Here is an 18,474-nt window from a genome sequence, read left to right as displayed (position 1 = left end):
AAATGTATTTAATTGCTTTGGGCTTTTAGTAATGGACCGGTCTTATAGTAAAAGACCGCCCCACTCAACAATTAGTGAACCTTAAAAACCAGAGTTATTTATGGGTTGTCCCGTCTATTTAACCCGGTTCATCCAGCCCGCTAAATAAGCGGATACGGACAAGGCTTTTTAAGAAAAATACAAAGGTCCGGCATATTAACCCGTCCCAAACCTGCTAACCCACTTGTCCGTGGGCCAAAAATTAAACGTGAGCTCGGCCCATGCCCAGCCAAGCTCGTATTTAAACACCTCTTTAAACACCGATTAAAAATATCTAAATTGATAATCAATGATAGCGTGATATAGCTATTATTGTAGAGTTTCTTGTTTAACTTATCGTTCATCAAAACATGCGTTTGTTTAATTTGGCAGAAAGTGGATATGAGATATATGAAAATTTCAAATGATATTTATAGAGATTATGTGAAAGAGTCTATTTACCTCTACGGAGAATATCCATCATAAGGTGATAAGGGTATAGCATTGTTGTCGATGATGGATACCTGATTATATATAAAAAAAATGGATAAAGAAACAAATAATAAATATACAAGCTATTAGCTAAGCTCAGTAGATCTTATGAGAGACTGTCTCCCACTAATTTGGTGGGAAACATAATAGGGAAAAAATAAATTCAGTGGGTCCCTCACTCCATCATGTGAGAGGTCTCTCAATAACGTTATTGAGAGACCGTCTCTCTGGAGTTTTTGTGTAGCTAATATGATCATTGGACTTCAAAGTTAATCATCGTATCATCATCATATCATATATTTCTTTAATGCAATAGCCAAGTTGCTGATGTGGCATCATAAATTTTCATCAAAAGTTGACATGTCACTTATTGAGAAAACAGTTATATTAGAAAAATAAATAAATATAGAGAGTAATTAAAAGTTACCTATTATAAAAATAGAATTTCCATGCTATTCCCTATTTTATTTCAAAAATTAAAATTTAAATATTCATACTACTAAAACAACTAAAATAAGGATTTTATTAGCGACTCGCTAAATTCAAAAATATATATTGCCTATTTTTTAGAAAATAAATTAAAATATTTTTCACATAAAATAGGTAAAATATTTTCCCAAAATGTCGGAAAATTTTATGCATACTACCGTCCGTAACCATATTTGTCACTATTATTGAAAAGATCAATGCGTGAAAAAGATTGGTAAATTTGAATATGTTATAATTTTATTAAATATTAGCTTTATTTTAAAAATGAGCAGTTTAAATGGAATTAAGTTTCTAATTTCCAGACTATAGTTCAGATCCTATGAGTTCAGTTCAGTTCAGTTCAGATCTTATAAGTTCAGTTGATACAGGAGAGACACGGGTATATGTTCAAAATGCAAGTTCAAGTCACTCTTCACATTTCAGATTCGTTCACTTGAAGTAGAAGCTAAATATCTCTAAAACTATGGTTAATTTTGGTGTGATTTATGTTGGAGATTAAAGTACATGATGTTAGCTTTCCAACAAGTGGTCACACAGTTTATTTGGTTAAGTAACGAAGGAGATATGGTCGTTTTAAGTTGAGCTGTCCAATTCTTACGCGGGTGACAAAAATGACGTGACTACAAGATGGAAGCTCACTTGGAATCAATCTTAAGTTATTTCCCTAAATCGAGTCTAGATTATTAGTTTCCTAATTCGAGTCAAGTTGTTTTAATTTCCTAATTCGAGTCAAGTTGTTTTATTTCCTAATAAGTTTAGGAAAGCAAGTTACTTTCCTAATCCTAGTTGAGGTAGTCATATTATAATTTCCATATTATTGTCTTATTAGTTATGGTAATAGCGAGTACTATAAATAAGGGTCTTTGTATTCAGTTTTATTAATTGAATTCAAGAGTTAATTCAAGTTTTATACTTGTGTGTTCTAATTGCTTGCGAGTTATTAGATTTATTATTTTGTTCTTGTGAGGGTGAGATAATACACATTCATCCTTGCGAGGTTGAGTGACATTCGTGTTCAGTTTCGAGTTCCTTGCGAGAGAGGGGAGTTGTTCACGTCATATCCTAGTTTTAGTTGAGGGCTCTTGCGAGATTTTCACACTAATTCATACCCCTTTTATTTTGCTTGCACCTATCATACAAAAAACACCAAAAACACTTTATTTCCGCTGCGTATTTTTCTTAAAACTAAAATTACCATAAAATTTATACTAGTTTTACATCAATTTGGTAAAACTCGTGGCTATTTTACATCAAAGTGGTATCAGAGCCAGGTTTTAGTTTGTTTCTTAACAAACTTGTCTTGGGAAGTTTATAATCATGTCTCGAAGGCAATTCAAACAGTTTTGGAAGGAGTTCGAGGAATTGGAGAAACGATTATGGTGGAAGGATTTAGAAAGAGGTCTTGCCAAATTGTCGAACCAGATGGAGAAGTTTGAGCGTGACTTTCAACAATGGGCTGAAATAAACAAACAAGAGACAAACAACGAGTCTTTTGAAGATGTTCATCAAGAAGAGGAAAAGCATGTAGAACAGCTTTGCTTTGTTCTATCACAACCAGATCCGAAGTCTTTCAAAGAAGACGATGATGCAGGGGAGCACGTGGATGATGAAGATATCCATATTGTTGAACCATTAAGTGATGATGATCAAATAGAAGATGTGATTGATGATGACCTATTTACTTTTGAAGATGAATCTCAAATAAAAGGTACTTCTTTATTTGATCCAAATCTACCAATTATTTTTGATGAAGAATTTGAAGAAGTTTATGATGAAGCTCACGTGGAAGAAAGTTATCATACAAGTTGAAGAGTCTATCGATCCGAAATACTCAAGAGGGGGGGGGGGGGGGGTGAATTGAGGATTTAAAACTTTTGAAAGCTTTTTCGATTGTATGAATGTAATTGATTATTTAAAGTTTATTGATTAAACTTTAACTAATCAACTAATGAAAGTAAACGAAATAAACGAAAGAATGAAAGAACGAGGAGACACACGGTTTTTGAAGTGGTTCAGTTTCACAAGTCGAAACCTACGTCCACTATTCTCGATTAATAAATTTAGTACCTTTCTACGGATTACAAATTTACTAACCCAACTCGTACAACTAACTCTAGCTGTAACTCAATGAGTACCGTTAAATACTCGAGTGACTAACTTACGTTAATAAGAAAGCACTAATGATTCTAACAAAGGTTCACGTTAATGAACAAGTAAGAAATCAACTAAGCACTATTATCTTATAACGATAAAAATAAGAACAAGTATGCGAGCTTTAAAACACACGACCTTTCAAAATAACAAATCGGTTTTTCTGCTTGAAAACACACAGTTTGCTTTGTAAAATTAAAATCAATTTTTATGCTTAAGGTCTCTACTTTAAATGTTGTAAATAGCAAAGTATTTATAGGAAGGAAGGAGTAGGCAACACGGTTTTGCACAAACCCTAATAGCCGAAATAATAAGATATGTAAATAAATCATATCTTCTTATTATCTCTTTCCTAAAAGCCTTAAAAGATAATAAAGAATATTCCAAGAGATAGAATATAATCTATTCAAATATTATCTTTACTATAAATTCCAAGATATGATAAGATTTCCTAAAACAAGAATATCTTTTATCATAAACAAATATATTAAGTAAGATATATAAGATATGTAAAGATATTATTAGAGAATAAAATCTTTACTAAATATACCTTAGGTAACATGAGATGTCACGGCTCATATGCCTCGTGACTCGTGCAAACCCTAGTCTTAACATATAGGTTAGAATTTAGGTTTTAAGAGAGGCTATGTTGAAACCCTAATTAGTAGCATGGTCCAACTCATAAGTTGGTCCAAAATAACTACTAGTCAACGTCCAACATAAAACCAAACTCCGCACTAAACCGGGCTTTATTAATAAATACTTTTATTAAAACATTTAAAATAAACTTTAAACAATTTTCAAAACAATTTTCGAAACAATATAAGTCGTGTATAAAAACTCAGCATTTCAATGTTATAGTAGGAGAGCTATAACATTGAGCTCTTTTACTAGTAATGTTATAACTGCAAAGCTATAACTTTACCCATTCAAGAAACTCATTCTTGATTACCGTTACGAGATAATCACCTATACTATTCTAATCTTCAAGGAGATCTTCGAGTATAGGCTACGTCATCATCCAAGCTTGATTAATCTTCAGACAGACTCCGTCTTCACATAAATCTTGAATGAATCTTTATATCGCTTGATCTTGAATAGAGGCTTGAACTTTTCATACAATTATCACAATCTTCTTTGTTGCTCGTTTGTAATAAGTTGATTCTAAAACACTTTGACAAACGATTACACGCAACAAGTATATAAAATATAAAACACCTTGACATCATCAAAACATAAACATATAAACTATATGGTTCAACACAAGTTATGACAATGCAAATCAAGATGATCTTAATCTTATATCAATCTTGGATGAGGGTTTTTGGACAATAACATTAATTTGGATTCTCATATAAGAGAACCGTATCAATCAACAATTGATAAATACATTGATGAGAAGTTATATGGTGGGAACTGTTGGAATATGTGTCCTCCGACAATAATGTGATCACAATTGTCGATCATATTGATCACATGTTTAAATCTCATTTTAAGAATACGTAAGGGATGATTCATTTTATAGTCAACTGACCAACATTAATCGGTAACGATTGGCTTGCTAGAGTTTGACGTTACTGTCGTGGGACGGTGGTGGTTAGTTGATCCCTTAAGGTCACACCTAAAGGATGATGCCCTTATCTATAAAGTTGATTAATTGTATGACGATACAAGTTGATCAAATTCCTTAAAATTGAACAATTCAATTGTGAGAGAGAATAATATTATCTTATTGTAATGGGATTAAATAAGATTTATTTTAGTAATAAATTGCTTTGTTACTAAAATTGTTCATTGTTTGAGAAACAATAGAGATAAGAATGAATGGTTAATTATAATTACAAGATGTTGTGAATTATAATTTTATGACCCATTTTATTTATGTGATCAAGTATCACTAGTCAATTTCTTGTATGTAATTTAATTAATTTGTAAAATGATATTTATGGGATAAATATGCATTAAATTAATTAATAACATGTAATATATTACATGAGACATATTGTGTGACAAATGACAAATTGACAAAATAAAATGGTAGTCCATATCATGGAGGGTGGACCGAATTGGAGGAGTATGTAGTGGGTTGTGCTTATATTATTTTATGTGATAGAATTTAAATAATAAGCCTACACTACACTAGCCTTACATACCTAAGTTTTTGAGAAGAACAAAAGGAAAAGTGAAGGACCATATATTGGTCCTCCAAGCCCCCAAAACCGGTCATCCTACACAAGACAAGAAAAAGTTTTGTTCTTTAATTTATCTCTCTATGCACGTTCATAACTTTACATGCATATTCTCTTTCACATATTCATTTCTCCTTTATCAAAACATGAGATTTTTGATTCAAATTGTTCATAGAAATTACTAATATTATTAATGTAATATATGAGTATTAGTAATCAATTTTAAGGTAAACTACTAAACTAATATCTAGCTAATATTATTTAGTGGGGATAAAGGATAATCTTGGGTGCAATCAAGAGGAGAATCTCTACTTTGGGATTTTGGAGGATCATCCTTATATTCATTTTAGCTCAAGAACTAACAAGTAGGAGATCTTGTTGGTGCCCAAAATGGCCGAAAAATTGTTGGTGAGAAAACGATTTTCTCATCTTTTGTTATTAAGTTTGCATGCATAAGATTTGTAATTTATTTTATGACTAAATAAATTGATTCATATATGAATATGTTAAATAATGAGATATAGATTTCTAACAGGAACTCTAATTTCTTGTTGAATTCGATTCTTATGGATACTCATGATGATCTTGTTGTTTCGAGCAACTATTATTTGGTTTTTGCTGTGGTTGTGCATGGAGGGCGGTGGGGTGGAAAACACAAGAGAGGAAGGCACAAACCTAAGAGGATTTTCACTTATGATGCGTGCTCCAACTACAAATTAAACAAGCTTACAAGATTTGTGTTTGATCCTGGAGGGTTTGATGATGAAAATTTGAACTTTAAAATTTTGAAGATTCGAAGACGAATCTTTTTGAAGAAGGGGAGAATGATACAGGAGAGACACGGGTATATGTTCAAAACGCAAGTTCAAGTCACTCTTCAGATTTCAAATTCGTTCACTTGAAGTAGAAGCTAAATATCTCTAAAACTATGGTTAATTTTGGTGTGATTTATGTTGGAGATGAAAGTACATGATGTTAACTTTCCAACAAGTGGTCACACGCTTTATTTGATTAAGTAACGAATGAGATATGGTCGTTTTAAGTTGAGTTGTGGAAGAAAGCTGGGAAGAGCCCCCAACGATTAGGCCGGCAGCCGGTCAGCCAGCTGGGGACCCCCCCCTCCGGTATACTTGGCTTTGTGTAATTGAAAGGAACTTACAGCGAACTCCCAGCCGGGTAAGGCACCAATGAATTGATGGCGGGAGCACAAGATGAAGGAAGAAAATAGAAGGATTTCCAGAGAACTCCCAGCCGGGCAGACCATCGGCAGCCGGCCGGCCGGCTAGGACTACAAGAAGAAGAGCAAAAGTCAAAAGGGAAGGGAGAAAGTCAAAGGAGCTCCCAGCCGGTGGACCACCGGCAGCCGGTCCACCGGCTAAACACACATGATGACTTTCATTTTCACATTTTCTTATAGAGAACTCCCAGTCGGTCAGGGCACAACCCTAGATCCCCCCCCCCCCCCCCCCTTCCGCATTTTACCCTTGTAATTTCAAACCTAATTTGGGTGTAACCTATAAATACCCCCTCCCTTAATCATTTGTACACACAACCCTAGATCTGAAACTTTCACCTAGTTTATGCAATATTTCCTAATCAAAGCACTAATCTTTCCTTAATCAATATTAATTATTTAGTAAAATTAGCTTAGTAATAGTTAATATCAATTGGTTACAATTAGTTATTGGGTTATATTTTGAAGATATTGAAGAATTTCTTCCTTAATTCAATCAAAGTTGCAATCTTTCCTAATTGTTGGTATAATTCTCTTCTTTATTTGCTTTGTTTATTCAATAGTTTACATTTCCTTTTATTACTTGGTAATTGTTCATCTTTATAAAATGTTTGTTGCCATGTTTGTTTACTTTTGTTCAATTGTTTACATTTGCTTTGTAAGCATGTGTGAGTAGTCACCCACTAGGGTTTAGGGGGAACCTAAGTAGAGGTTTAAGTTAATAAAATGGGTTGTTAACATATGTTTTTGGGTGATAATGTTAGTGTTTATAATCATGCATATAAGGTGTTTGTTGAAATGTGTGTATGAGAGTTCATGCTTTTCTACAATGTTTGCTTAGCTCTCTCATGAATGATAGTTTACGTGGTTGCTTGATAGCATGTTTATGATGAGATAAGATGCTTAATGAGATTTTGTGCCCGTCTTAAGACGAGTTTAAGAAATTAGCTCACTTTCTTCAATAACAATTACCCGGAAATCATTTGACACCCATTGTTAACTTGCCTTACTTAGGGGAACTCGACTACCCTAGTTCCTAGATCAATTGTTTACACATCTTATTAATTTCTTGCTTTAGTTTAAAATTAGTTGATAGTATTCAATGAATCTCCCTCTTTATTTGACTAGACTAAGGTCCAATCAAAGTACCGTGTAAGCCCCCGTCATCCTTGAGACCGACACCCTAATTATACTGCTTAATTTGGGTACTTTATAAATTGTTTTGATATCGGAATTGACGGCAAAATCTGAATCATCAGTAATACAGGCTATACAGAAGGAGGTTTCCCATTTAGATACTTAGGGGTGCCTTTGAATGAGGGGAAGCTTAACAAGGCTATGTTTGCTAATCTGCTTAACAAGATTCAGAGTGCATTGCATAATTGGTCAGCTCACAGAATATCTTATGCAGGAAAGATCAGTTTGATAAACACTATTATTTTAGGGATGGAACAATACTGGTGTGCAACTCTGTTGATACCAAAAGGAGTCTCAAAGCTTATAACAAAATTTTGCAAAAAATTTCTGTGGAACTCAGAGGAAGGTCAAAGGAAGTTGGTAATATAAAGCTGGACATCTTGCTGCGTCCCACATACTAAAGGAGGCTATGATATTAAGGAAGTTCTGTCATGGAACAAGAGCATTATAAGTAAATGGATATGGGCAATTGACAATAACTCTGATAGTCTATGGTCCATCTAGAATCAGGTGTATAATATTAAGTCTGCTAGCTTTTGGACAATGTCAATCAAACCTCACCATTCAGAGAGTTGGAGAGGTATCCTGATTGTGAGGAATGAATTGATAGCCAGAGCAGGTAATCTTGAAACAACAAGAATGGTACTAAGCAACTGTACTAAGGGAGGCAGGTTGAAACATAGATTGATTTATGATCATTTTCGTGAAAAAGCACAGAGGACAAGTTGGTATAGAGGTGTGTGGCAGAGAGTTGTCTTACCTAAGCACAGTTTTATAATGGTACTTGCAATGCAAAGACGGTTAGCTACTATTGATAAACTCAATCAGAAGGGGATTTGTCTAGTGAATCGGTGCATTATGTGTAAGGCAGCTAATGAGACACATACGCACTTGTTCTTCAAATGTTCCTTTACTGCAGTTGTATGGAATGGGGTGTTGCAGTGGTTGGGTATGCAAGATAGAATAGTGGATATGAGAAGAGAACTGAGATGGATTACAAACATGAGGGTACAGAGACATTGGAAGGGAAACTGGTACTCTAGCTGTCTAAATGCCACAATTTATAGTCTTTGGGAAAAAAGGAATACAAGGATTTTTCGAGATATAGAGCATAGCATTGAATATATTATCAAACGAATACAATATATAGTAGGTGTGCGACTTCTTTTTGTAACTCACCCATCTTATGAGGATAAGATAGTAGGGAGTCTTAATTGCTAATTATTGGATATACTTTTGTAAGATTGGCCTTTTTATTCCCGATTGGATGAATAATATGGCTTGCTATTCTTGCAAAAAAAAAAAAAGAAAAAAAAAAGAAAAAGATAATATTGTCAACTTGTTTAGGTCTTGTGACAACCACCTTTCGGCCTTATTGTCAACCATAGAATGGGTCCTAACGAGCTCTCGTTATGGCTAGGTCGGTCTACTAACACATACTTAGTCTAATTCATTTTTGTGCCTCTCGACTTATACAAGTGAATTATCAAATTAATCTAAGATAGTGATCAATTACCAAATATTAGGAAATAAAACAAGCATGTGATAGAAACTTATCAAACAATATTATGTCATTCTATTTAAACATTTACAAATACTAATTATGCATGACTTCCCTAATCCCTAGACATATGAAACTACTCACTCATATTAGAAATTAAACTAAAGAAGTATGAATTAATAAACATGATTATAATAGAAATATAACTAAATGAAATTATAAGAATTATGAATAAACTAAATAGTGTTAACATATGAATTAGTGAAATTGCTAATGACAGAAATGTAAATGAAAATACTAGAAGTAAACTATGGTGATATTAACTTGATAAAGAAATGTAATAACAAACTAAAAATGCTAATGCTAATAACAATAATGTAAACTACGAAATAACGATAATGAAGAACGATTTAACGAAATAAACAAGAATCAAAATTACCGTAACAAGAGAGCTTGGAACTTTGAATAAGAAGAACTCAAATAACAACCCAAATAACTTGAATGAAAAGATTTTATTACTTAGAACAAAAGTTTAATGTAAATTGTTTGTAACAAAGGGAATGCTTAACAAAATGTAAACTAATATGAAAACTAAGATAATTGTGTGTTTAAGAGTGTAAGAAGGATGATAAAATATGGTAAAAGATATCCCCTAATGACGCATTAAGGCCCCTATTTATAGTAAAATAAGGGTGAAACGTAAAAACCATGGAGGAGGTAACCCCGATCGGAGATAGGCCACCCCGATCGGGGACGCTTGTTTTACAATTTATGGCCTTAATTTCTCGATTAATTAGCACAAGGTATCCTATACTCCGTCATTAAGCTCCTTAATAACCCGAGTTAGAACATCATTTGGCATCCTAAGTTTTCAAGTTTCCAAGCTAAACCCTTGCTTGTCCTCAAGCAAGCAAACATATATAACCCATCAATTGCATAATCCTAAAACAAACTATAAGCATTGTGATTCAAATCCTGAAACAACATGGGCATAAGGATAATGCAAAAACATGGATGAGATTTACATGACGGCGTAGCATGAATGACTCCAAGTGAACTTTTCGGCCCTTGCATGATCTTTTTTACTTTGCACTTTTTTTTTTTTTCAATTTCAATTCATGCTTCTTTTATTCATGACATCTTTTCACTCTTTTTTTCATTACTTGCATTCTTTTTCGTTATTTTCTTTTTCTCTTTCTTTTCTCAATTTTATTTTTCACTTCTTTATTTCATAATCAAAATTCGGAAATTAACAATTCCGGCATAACCAAGCTCACAATAGACTCAAAATGAAGCATATACCAAATGAGCACCCTAACACCAATGACATAGATATCAACAAGGTAGGCAAGTGTATAATGTAGTTAGATGAATTGTAAACATGTGTAAGGAAGTGGGCAATAAAGTCAATGTAAATGGCTTCAAATGCATAGCATATTATGAAAGTAATGCTCAAAGAGATGAAACAAATACCATACTTGTGCGTTATTGATATAACACACACCATAAGGAGACCTACACTCACCTAACTGAGACCGGAAAAAGATGTACCGGTTCAAGGAGGCTCTACCTTATCATTTTGTGGCTTGCCAAAGTCAAGATCAAGTCTAATTGGTTTAATTTTCATCTTCCACCTACTATGTCAAGACATTCCCCATGAAGCAATTATCCCATCAAATAAGAAAGTGTAATACTCGGATAATTTGGGACCTACAAAGGACCTAGGGACACGTGAGAGAACCCACGTATACTCGGAAGTAAAGGATGAACCCTCCTACGAGACCATGTAAGACCTAAACTAGACCTAGTAGGCTTACAGTGGACCGAGTAGAACCTTTAGTGGACCAAGTGAGTTGGCACTCGGTAGAGTGAGGAGTATACTCGACCGAGTGAGTGCCACTTGGTTGAGTGAACCGGTCACTCGGCCGAGTGGTACTGTACTGTACCCAAAAAATGATATTTCGGGATTTCATCTTATCCAAACCCTATCCCCTTCATTCTTATTCTTCTTCCTTCTTACTCTAAAACAATCTCCCCTCTCTCTAAGATGCTCCCTAAACCTTCCCCTTGGCCTTCAAGCTTGGATTAATGATGGAACACCCCTCCTAATCCCCCGATCTACCTTTGTAAGTCGAAATTTCACCTTTTTCCTCTTTGTCTTATGCTAATCTCGAGTTAGGGTTTACTAAGAGAGATTAATTAGTATTTAGTTATGTAAAATGAGAAATTAGTGACTAATAATAAGGGGTTTTGTGTTGTATTATAGCATAAAATGAATTGTGATAGTTATTATATGATTTATGTAGGATGAGACGGTTTTATGAGATGGATACTTGGTGATTTCGACTAGCTTATGGATTATGCTAAAAGGTAAGTTATCCTACTCAGTTTCAATATTGTGTATGCATATTTGAGTGTCTTTCCTTGTTAGTATATTCATGAGCCAGTAGGCATGTCATATGGGTAGTCGAAGGGTTGTCACTCAAAACATGTGGGATTGAATTCAAGAAAGGGTCATATGCTTAATGTTGTTCTTCCGTTTGTCATGTATGGTGGTGTATGTGTCGTATTGGGGGTCTTTGGTGGTGGTTCTTGATTGTTGAGGAGACGTAAGGTGGTCGAGAAACCGTCTTATGCTCGGGCCGCCCCTTGGAGCTTCCCTCTCCAAGGGGGATGTGCACATTAATGACTTGAGTCATGGGGGGACTCGTGTGGTTGAGGCACGACATTTGGCAGGGGATCCGGCTGGCTTTCGGACCCGGTACGTCTATGCGTGTCCCAGTATCTTTGTGGGAGGTGTGATGTCGTGGGCGTGTCCCTGGCACCGGTGGTTGTAGGTATGTCTGGGCGTGTCCCGGTACCGATATGGTGATTGCATAATCGAGTCTCATTCACATAGTTATGTTGTATCAACACTTATCGAGTCATGTCTTATGTTTGTGTGTTCAAACTGACGTTTGTTGTGTCCGTGTAAATGTCACCTATTTTCAGGGTGGCCTGTATCGATCCATATGATATTTTCGATCATATGGGGAGCAATTATTTACAGGTTAGCCTTGGTAGCATGCAGGAGAAGGGACAAGCCGGGATGACATTCGAATCGATGCGTAGTTGATTAGATTAGCATAATAGTCATGAGTTGTATTATTGATATAGGATTTATTTGCACCCTTTTCCCCTCTATTTTCGTACTTTCCAACTCAATTTGAGACGGTTTTATATGCCCTTGCTTGCATTTTTGTGCCCCGAGCCCCTTGACTATGACATTATGTCCCCCTTGTAGGAATTGAGGCGGAAACGGGAAAATTGAAGCAAGATGATGATTTTATGGAGCTAAGTATGGAAGAAGGACAAAAAGAAGCTGAGAAGTATGTTCTGTCGGCACACCGGCAGCCGGTCCGGCCACCGGCAGAACACCCCCACCTGGAATCACAAAGAGAAAGGGAAGGAAACTGAAGAGTGTGTTCTGCCGGTAGGCTGACAGCCGGTCCACCGATAGAACACTACGCCCACATTGAGCTAAGGAATGAAGAGACAAATTGGATTGGTCTCACTACCGGTAGGCTGACTGGTAGCCGGCAAGCCGATAGAAGATGCACCAACGAAGGCTTTGAAATATTGAAGAGTGTGTTCTGCCGGCAGGCCGGCAGCCGGGCCACCGGCAGAACACGCATGCCAGTTCATTTTCCAAAATTTCAAGTCTAAATTGAAAGGTCTCGCTACCGGTAGGCTGACCGCTAGCCAATCCGCCGGCAGAACGCAGCTGCTGCAGATTTTGGGCTTTATTTCCTCTTCTTCTCTAATCCAATGAAAGACTATAAATACCCCCTCCCTTAACCAATTGTACACACAACCCTAGATCTGAAAACCTTCCTTTAATTTATGCAATCTTTCCCTAATGAAGCACTAATCTTTCCTTAATCAACATTAATTATTTAGTAAAAATAGCTTAGTAGTAGTTGTTATCAATTGTTTACATTTTGTTTTTGGGTTGTAATTGGGAGATATTGAAGGATTCTATTCATTAATTCAATCAAAGCAACCATCTTTACTCATTGTTGGTACATTTCTCTTCTTATTTACTTGTTTAATCAATTGTTTACATTTCAAGTTGTCTTTTATAGTTGTTTGAATTTATATCATGTCATCTCTTTTGATTACTTGTTTTTATACCTTTGTTTGTATGAACAATTTGAACATGAGTGAGTAGAAATCCTTCTAGAGTTTAGGGGGAGTCTAAATGGGATTAATGGGCATGATAGCTTGATCATTATTTGGGTTTTTGGTGAAATTGTTTATCTTTCTTATCGTGCACACAAGGTGTTTGATAAATTGTGTGAGTGGAAACTTATGCTAATTAAGATAAGTAGAAACCCCTCCATCCTCGTGGTTCGACCTCGATTTATACTACTAAATTGGGTTATAAATATTGTTGGTGATAAGATACTCGACCCTACCCACATCTTACTCATCAAATGGCGCCATTGTCGGGGATGGCGTTAGGTTATATTCAGTTTATTAAGAGTCTTTGTTTTAGTTATATCTCACTTGTTAGTTTGTTTTAGTAGTTGTGTGTTTCATTGTAGAGTGTGTCATTTCTTTCCCTCCCCTATTGTGTTAAGACACTAGGAGACTAACGGTTTGTCGAGTGCATGCCTAGAAGGAACCATCAAGCTCTACTCTTCAACTCCGACCCCGAAACGCTTTTTAGGACCTTGAGGACAAGGACCCTTGATAGAGTTCGGAACCCTCCTCAAGCAAACATAGACCAACCAAACCCACACACCCTACCAATAATTGACACCACAACCCCACTTCAACCAAACAACACAATTGAGATCCCCATAGAAAACCCCTTTCACAACTTTCCACTTCCAAGTCCACCTCAATCACCACCCCCTCAAATACCAAATCCACCACCACAAATGGCTCTACGAGATCACAACCGGCCTAACCATAATGATTCATGCAACCCTATTAATTTTGGCACTTTGGCTCCCAACAACTTTGAGATGCATCCCGCCCAAGTTGGGTTGATCGAGAAGGATTTGTTCGGGGGGCATATTGAAGAAGATGCTCATGCTCACCTACGAAAGTTCAAGAGAAAGGTCTCAATGATGAAGAAGAACGGGGTATCCGAGGACACTCTAAGGATGATGTTGTTCCCATTCTCTTTGACGGGTAAGGCGGACCGGTGGTTGAATATTCACCCTCTGGATACATTCACAACATGGGATGTTTTAGCTAAGGCGTTCATGGCCAAGTACTATCCGTCATCCAAGACCGCCATGCTTCGTAATGAAATTCATACTTTCCAACAAGAAGATGGTGAATCTTTGGGTGAAGCTTGGGATCGATATCAAGACCTTATTGCTAGTTGTCCCCACCATGGGATCCCGGAGTGGTACATCACCCAAACCGTCTTTCAAACATTGTTTTCTAGAACTAAAGAGATGGTAAATGCCTCCGCGGGGGGAGGATTTGATCATTTAGGTGATGAAGAAGGGACGACACTAATCAAGAAGATGGTAGACTCGGAAGCAAATTATGGCTCAAGAGGAAATATGCTTAGGAGAAATGGCAAATTCCCTAAGGAGAACTCTTCTAGTGCAAATGCCGAGACAAATGCCAAGCTTGATTTTCTCACCAAGCAACTTGAGAAATTGCAAAGGAACCAAGTTCACCAAGCCACCACCTCACATGGTCCACCCATGGAAGAGGTAGCTCAAGTTTTACCTTGCGAGCTTTGTGGAGGGAATGGTCACACTTTTGACATGTGTGCCAACAACTATAATGGTGGGTATGAGGAAAATGTCCAAGATGTTAATGCTTTCCAAAGCTATAACAACAATACTAGACCACCAAGACCCCCCTACAACAATCCCAATGTCTACAATCCAAACACTAACTTCTACCATCCGGGTTTAAAGAACCATCCCAACTTTAGCTACAAGAGTACCAATGTTCAAAACCCCCAACATCTTCAACCACAAGCCCCAAATAATCCACACGGATTTTCTCAACCAAGGGGAGGATACTCCAACCAAAGAAATAACCCCGGAAATTAAAACCAATGGCCAAACAACAATCAAAACCAAAACTACGGCAACCAACCTCAAGGTTACTGATACGTGCATTTTATATAGTCCTTTTTGGCCTTTTTATGCACGTATTTCTATGCTATTATCGTAGTTTTATGCTACGAAATGCCCCGAATATGCTACTTTGGTTTGTTTTGTTCTATTTGCAGGAATGGACCAGAAAATAGTGAAATCGAGCCTTTTACCGTCCGTTTAGCATGTATTTGGAGGAAGAGTGAATTTGGAGTGGGAATGTAGCTGTCTTGAGATGTGCAAAGAAGTAAGATAGCTAGGCGAGCAAAGGAAGAACTTCAAATTGCTAGTGCCTACTTTGAAGAGCCATATCTCTAGTTCTACAACTGATTTTCAGGTTATTCCAATTGGATATGAAATCTTGTCCTCTTAGCTTTCCAACGCCATTGGAATCGTCCTGTTTGCCCAATTAACGAAGAAATGGCAGCCGTTTGAAGTTCAGTGCGCGAAGCAGGAATTGTGCGCTGGAAAGTACTCGATCGAGTACAATTATGTTCGATCGACTCCTTTTTCTACTCGATCGAGTAGTTGCATTTTAGGGTTTACTCGATCGAGCTTTATTTTGTTTCTAGGTCAAATAAAATCGTCTTTCCTATAAATAGGAAGACGACAGTACACCTTAGACATCACTTTTACAATACTTTTTCCCTGTTACTGTTACTTATTGCTTTCCTCTCTTTTCCGGATCTTTTCTCTGTAATTTTCTCTCTTTTTCCCTTTTCTCTTTATTTAATGTTTATTATTTCCCTTACCTCTGTTTTTGCTCTTTTCGTTATTATGTCTAGCTAATTCTCCCTACTAGGATTTAGGGAAGTCGATGAATGAATGTTAATTGCTTATTAGGTTTACAGATCATCTATTGTGGTTATGTCTATGTTGTTAATCGCTACAATTAATTATTTCTGTCTAATTGAGTCGACATGATTAGTCATTTTATCGTAGTAAACCTTGACCTGGACCGGAAGGTTGGAAAGGGTGAGACTCGTAGCAAACATTAGGGCACCGTAGTGAGGGCGGAAGCTAAGTTATTTGTGCTTTAGGGCGAATTGAGACCGGAAGGAGATATTCACTGCCCCTTAGACCGACACATTGACCAATCTGTGACCTTAGCTGCGATTGACTGACGTTCATTGATGACCCGACATCCTAGTTCCCTTTTCTTATTGTTAATCTCTCTTTTTATTTCCTCTTGCCTTAATCTCAGTAGTTTAGTTAAATCAATTCAAACCCCCATCCTGTGACCATAGACAGACCGAGTTGACAAGTAGATAGTGACCGCCTCCCTGTGGAGATCGACCCTACTTACTGTTAGCTTCTGTTAGTGTAACTAGGTATTTATTTTTGGTACCTGACGACGGTATCAGTTACCAAGATTTTGGAGGCAATCAAAACAACCAAGGGTTCTATCAAGGGAATCAAGTGAATCAAGCTAATCAAGGATTTGGGCAAGGGTATACTCAAGGGTTTCAAGATCAAGGGCAGGGGCCAAATTTCAACAACAATGGTCCTAGAGGAAATTTTCAAGGGGGACAAAATAACAACCAAGGTCCCAACACTCGGTTTGACTATGGGTTCCCTTTACCCATAGCCAACCAACCTTATCAAGAACCCCAAAGTGAACCCTCCCAAAATGAACTTTTGAAGATGATGAAGAACATGCAAATGCAACATAGCCAAGAAATGGCTAATCTCGCAAAGGCAAACCAACAAGAACAAGCAAACTTAAGGGCTAACTTCCTTAAAGATATGAGGGAAATGGAATCAAGGATGGTCTCTCATGCTATGGCTAACCCTCAAAGGCCGCCTGGTGGTCTATTAGCCCAAGGACAAAGTTCCAAGGACACCTCAAATAGCCACCATGCTCATGCGGTAGTTTTGAGGAGCGGTATAGAGCTTGAGGACCCCTACAAAGATCTTGAGGTAGAAGTTGATGGGGATCCCAAGAGGAATAGGATGGAAATGAGTGGTGAAAAGGAAGCCCCACCCATGACACCGTCGGCTAGAGTGAGTGAAGCCAAGAAGGGTAAGAAAGCTAGTGAAGAGTCTTCAAGTGGGGAAATTCAAGTAGAAAAAGATGTTGATGGGTATGTTGAAGACCTTCCTTATGAGGAAGAAGCAATTGAAGAAGTGCCTTTGCAACACACCAAAAAGGTAACAAAGAATTCGGTTCCTCCAAAGGTACCTTCCAATTCTCAAATTGTGTCTCATATCCCCTATCCCTCAAGAGCCGTAAAGAGTAGGGAAAACTTTAAGTATGCCAAGTTTTGTGATATGCTTGAGAAACTTGAAGTCACCCTACCCTTTACGGAAGTGATTTTGAACATGCCAACTTACTCAAAATTTTTGAAAGATATCTTGACTAAGAAGAGGGTCTTGGGTGACCAAGAGATAGTGGCTGACACGGCTATCGCAACCCTATCAAAGATAAAACCTAACGGTCTCAACTAAAATGTAGCAGAGGCAGTCGAGTATCGAATCCACAGGGAGGTAATGTAATTATCAGCTGTCTGATTCTAGTCCTAAAGTAACAATGAGGGGTTTTGTTGAATTGATTTCTAAACTACGAGATTTAAAGGAAAGAGAAATAAAGGTAAGAGCAATAAGAGCAGGAAAATCGTTTTAAACTATCAAGAAGAGAGGGACATGTCGGGATTTCGGTTCACTACGGTAGTCCAGTGACTCCGCTGTAAATGATTCAGACGAACTAATGTGAGACGGATGTTGAAAGGTCCTTTCGGTCCACTTTCTATCCTAAAATACCACTAACTTAACTTTCATCCTCATTAGGGTAGTTTACTGTTCATAGCAGGCCTATTTAGTCCAATCTTTCGATCCAGGATTAATTTTAGCCAGATTAAAGGGTGACATAGAAGCGTGCACTCAACTAAGTCGATAAATACAATTAAATTGCCATGGTGACAGGGTCTCACAACCAATTCATCTAATTCATTTACTACATCATCACATTTCTACCGCAGATCCCCTAGTCCCGACATGAAAGGGGTTTAGCTACTCATGTCGCTAATTAAATTAACAACAATTACATCCCCAGCAGAAAACATAATGAAATAACCAATAAATTGCATAAAG

General features: G+C 36.9%; 1 protein-coding gene and 1 non-coding gene across 2 annotated transcripts; one reads left to right on the top strand and one right to left on the bottom strand.

Moving 5' to 3' along the window:
- Nucleotides 1-14,283: 14,283 nt before the first annotated feature.
- LOC141651245 (uncharacterized) lies at nt 14,284-15,339 on the top strand. The gene has a single exon (XM_074458964.1). The coding sequence runs from the start codon at nt 14,284-14,286 to the stop codon at nt 15,337-15,339; it is 1,056 nt and encodes a 351-aa protein (XP_074315065.1).
- On the bottom strand, nt 14,560-14,666 carry LOC141654554 (small nucleolar RNA R71). Its single transcript, XR_012548110.1, has one exon. It is a non-coding gene; the product is annotated as a small nucleolar RNA R71 (small nucleolar RNA).
- Nucleotides 15,340-18,474: the final 3,135 nt, after the last annotated feature.

Source organism: Silene latifolia, chromosome 4, assembly GCF_048544455.1.
Source record: "Silene latifolia isolate original U9 population chromosome 4, ASM4854445v1, whole genome shotgun sequence".
Taxonomy (NCBI): domain Eukaryota; kingdom Viridiplantae; phylum Streptophyta; class Magnoliopsida; order Caryophyllales; family Caryophyllaceae; genus Silene; species Silene latifolia.
This window is presented reverse-complemented; position numbering and strand designations above follow the sequence as displayed.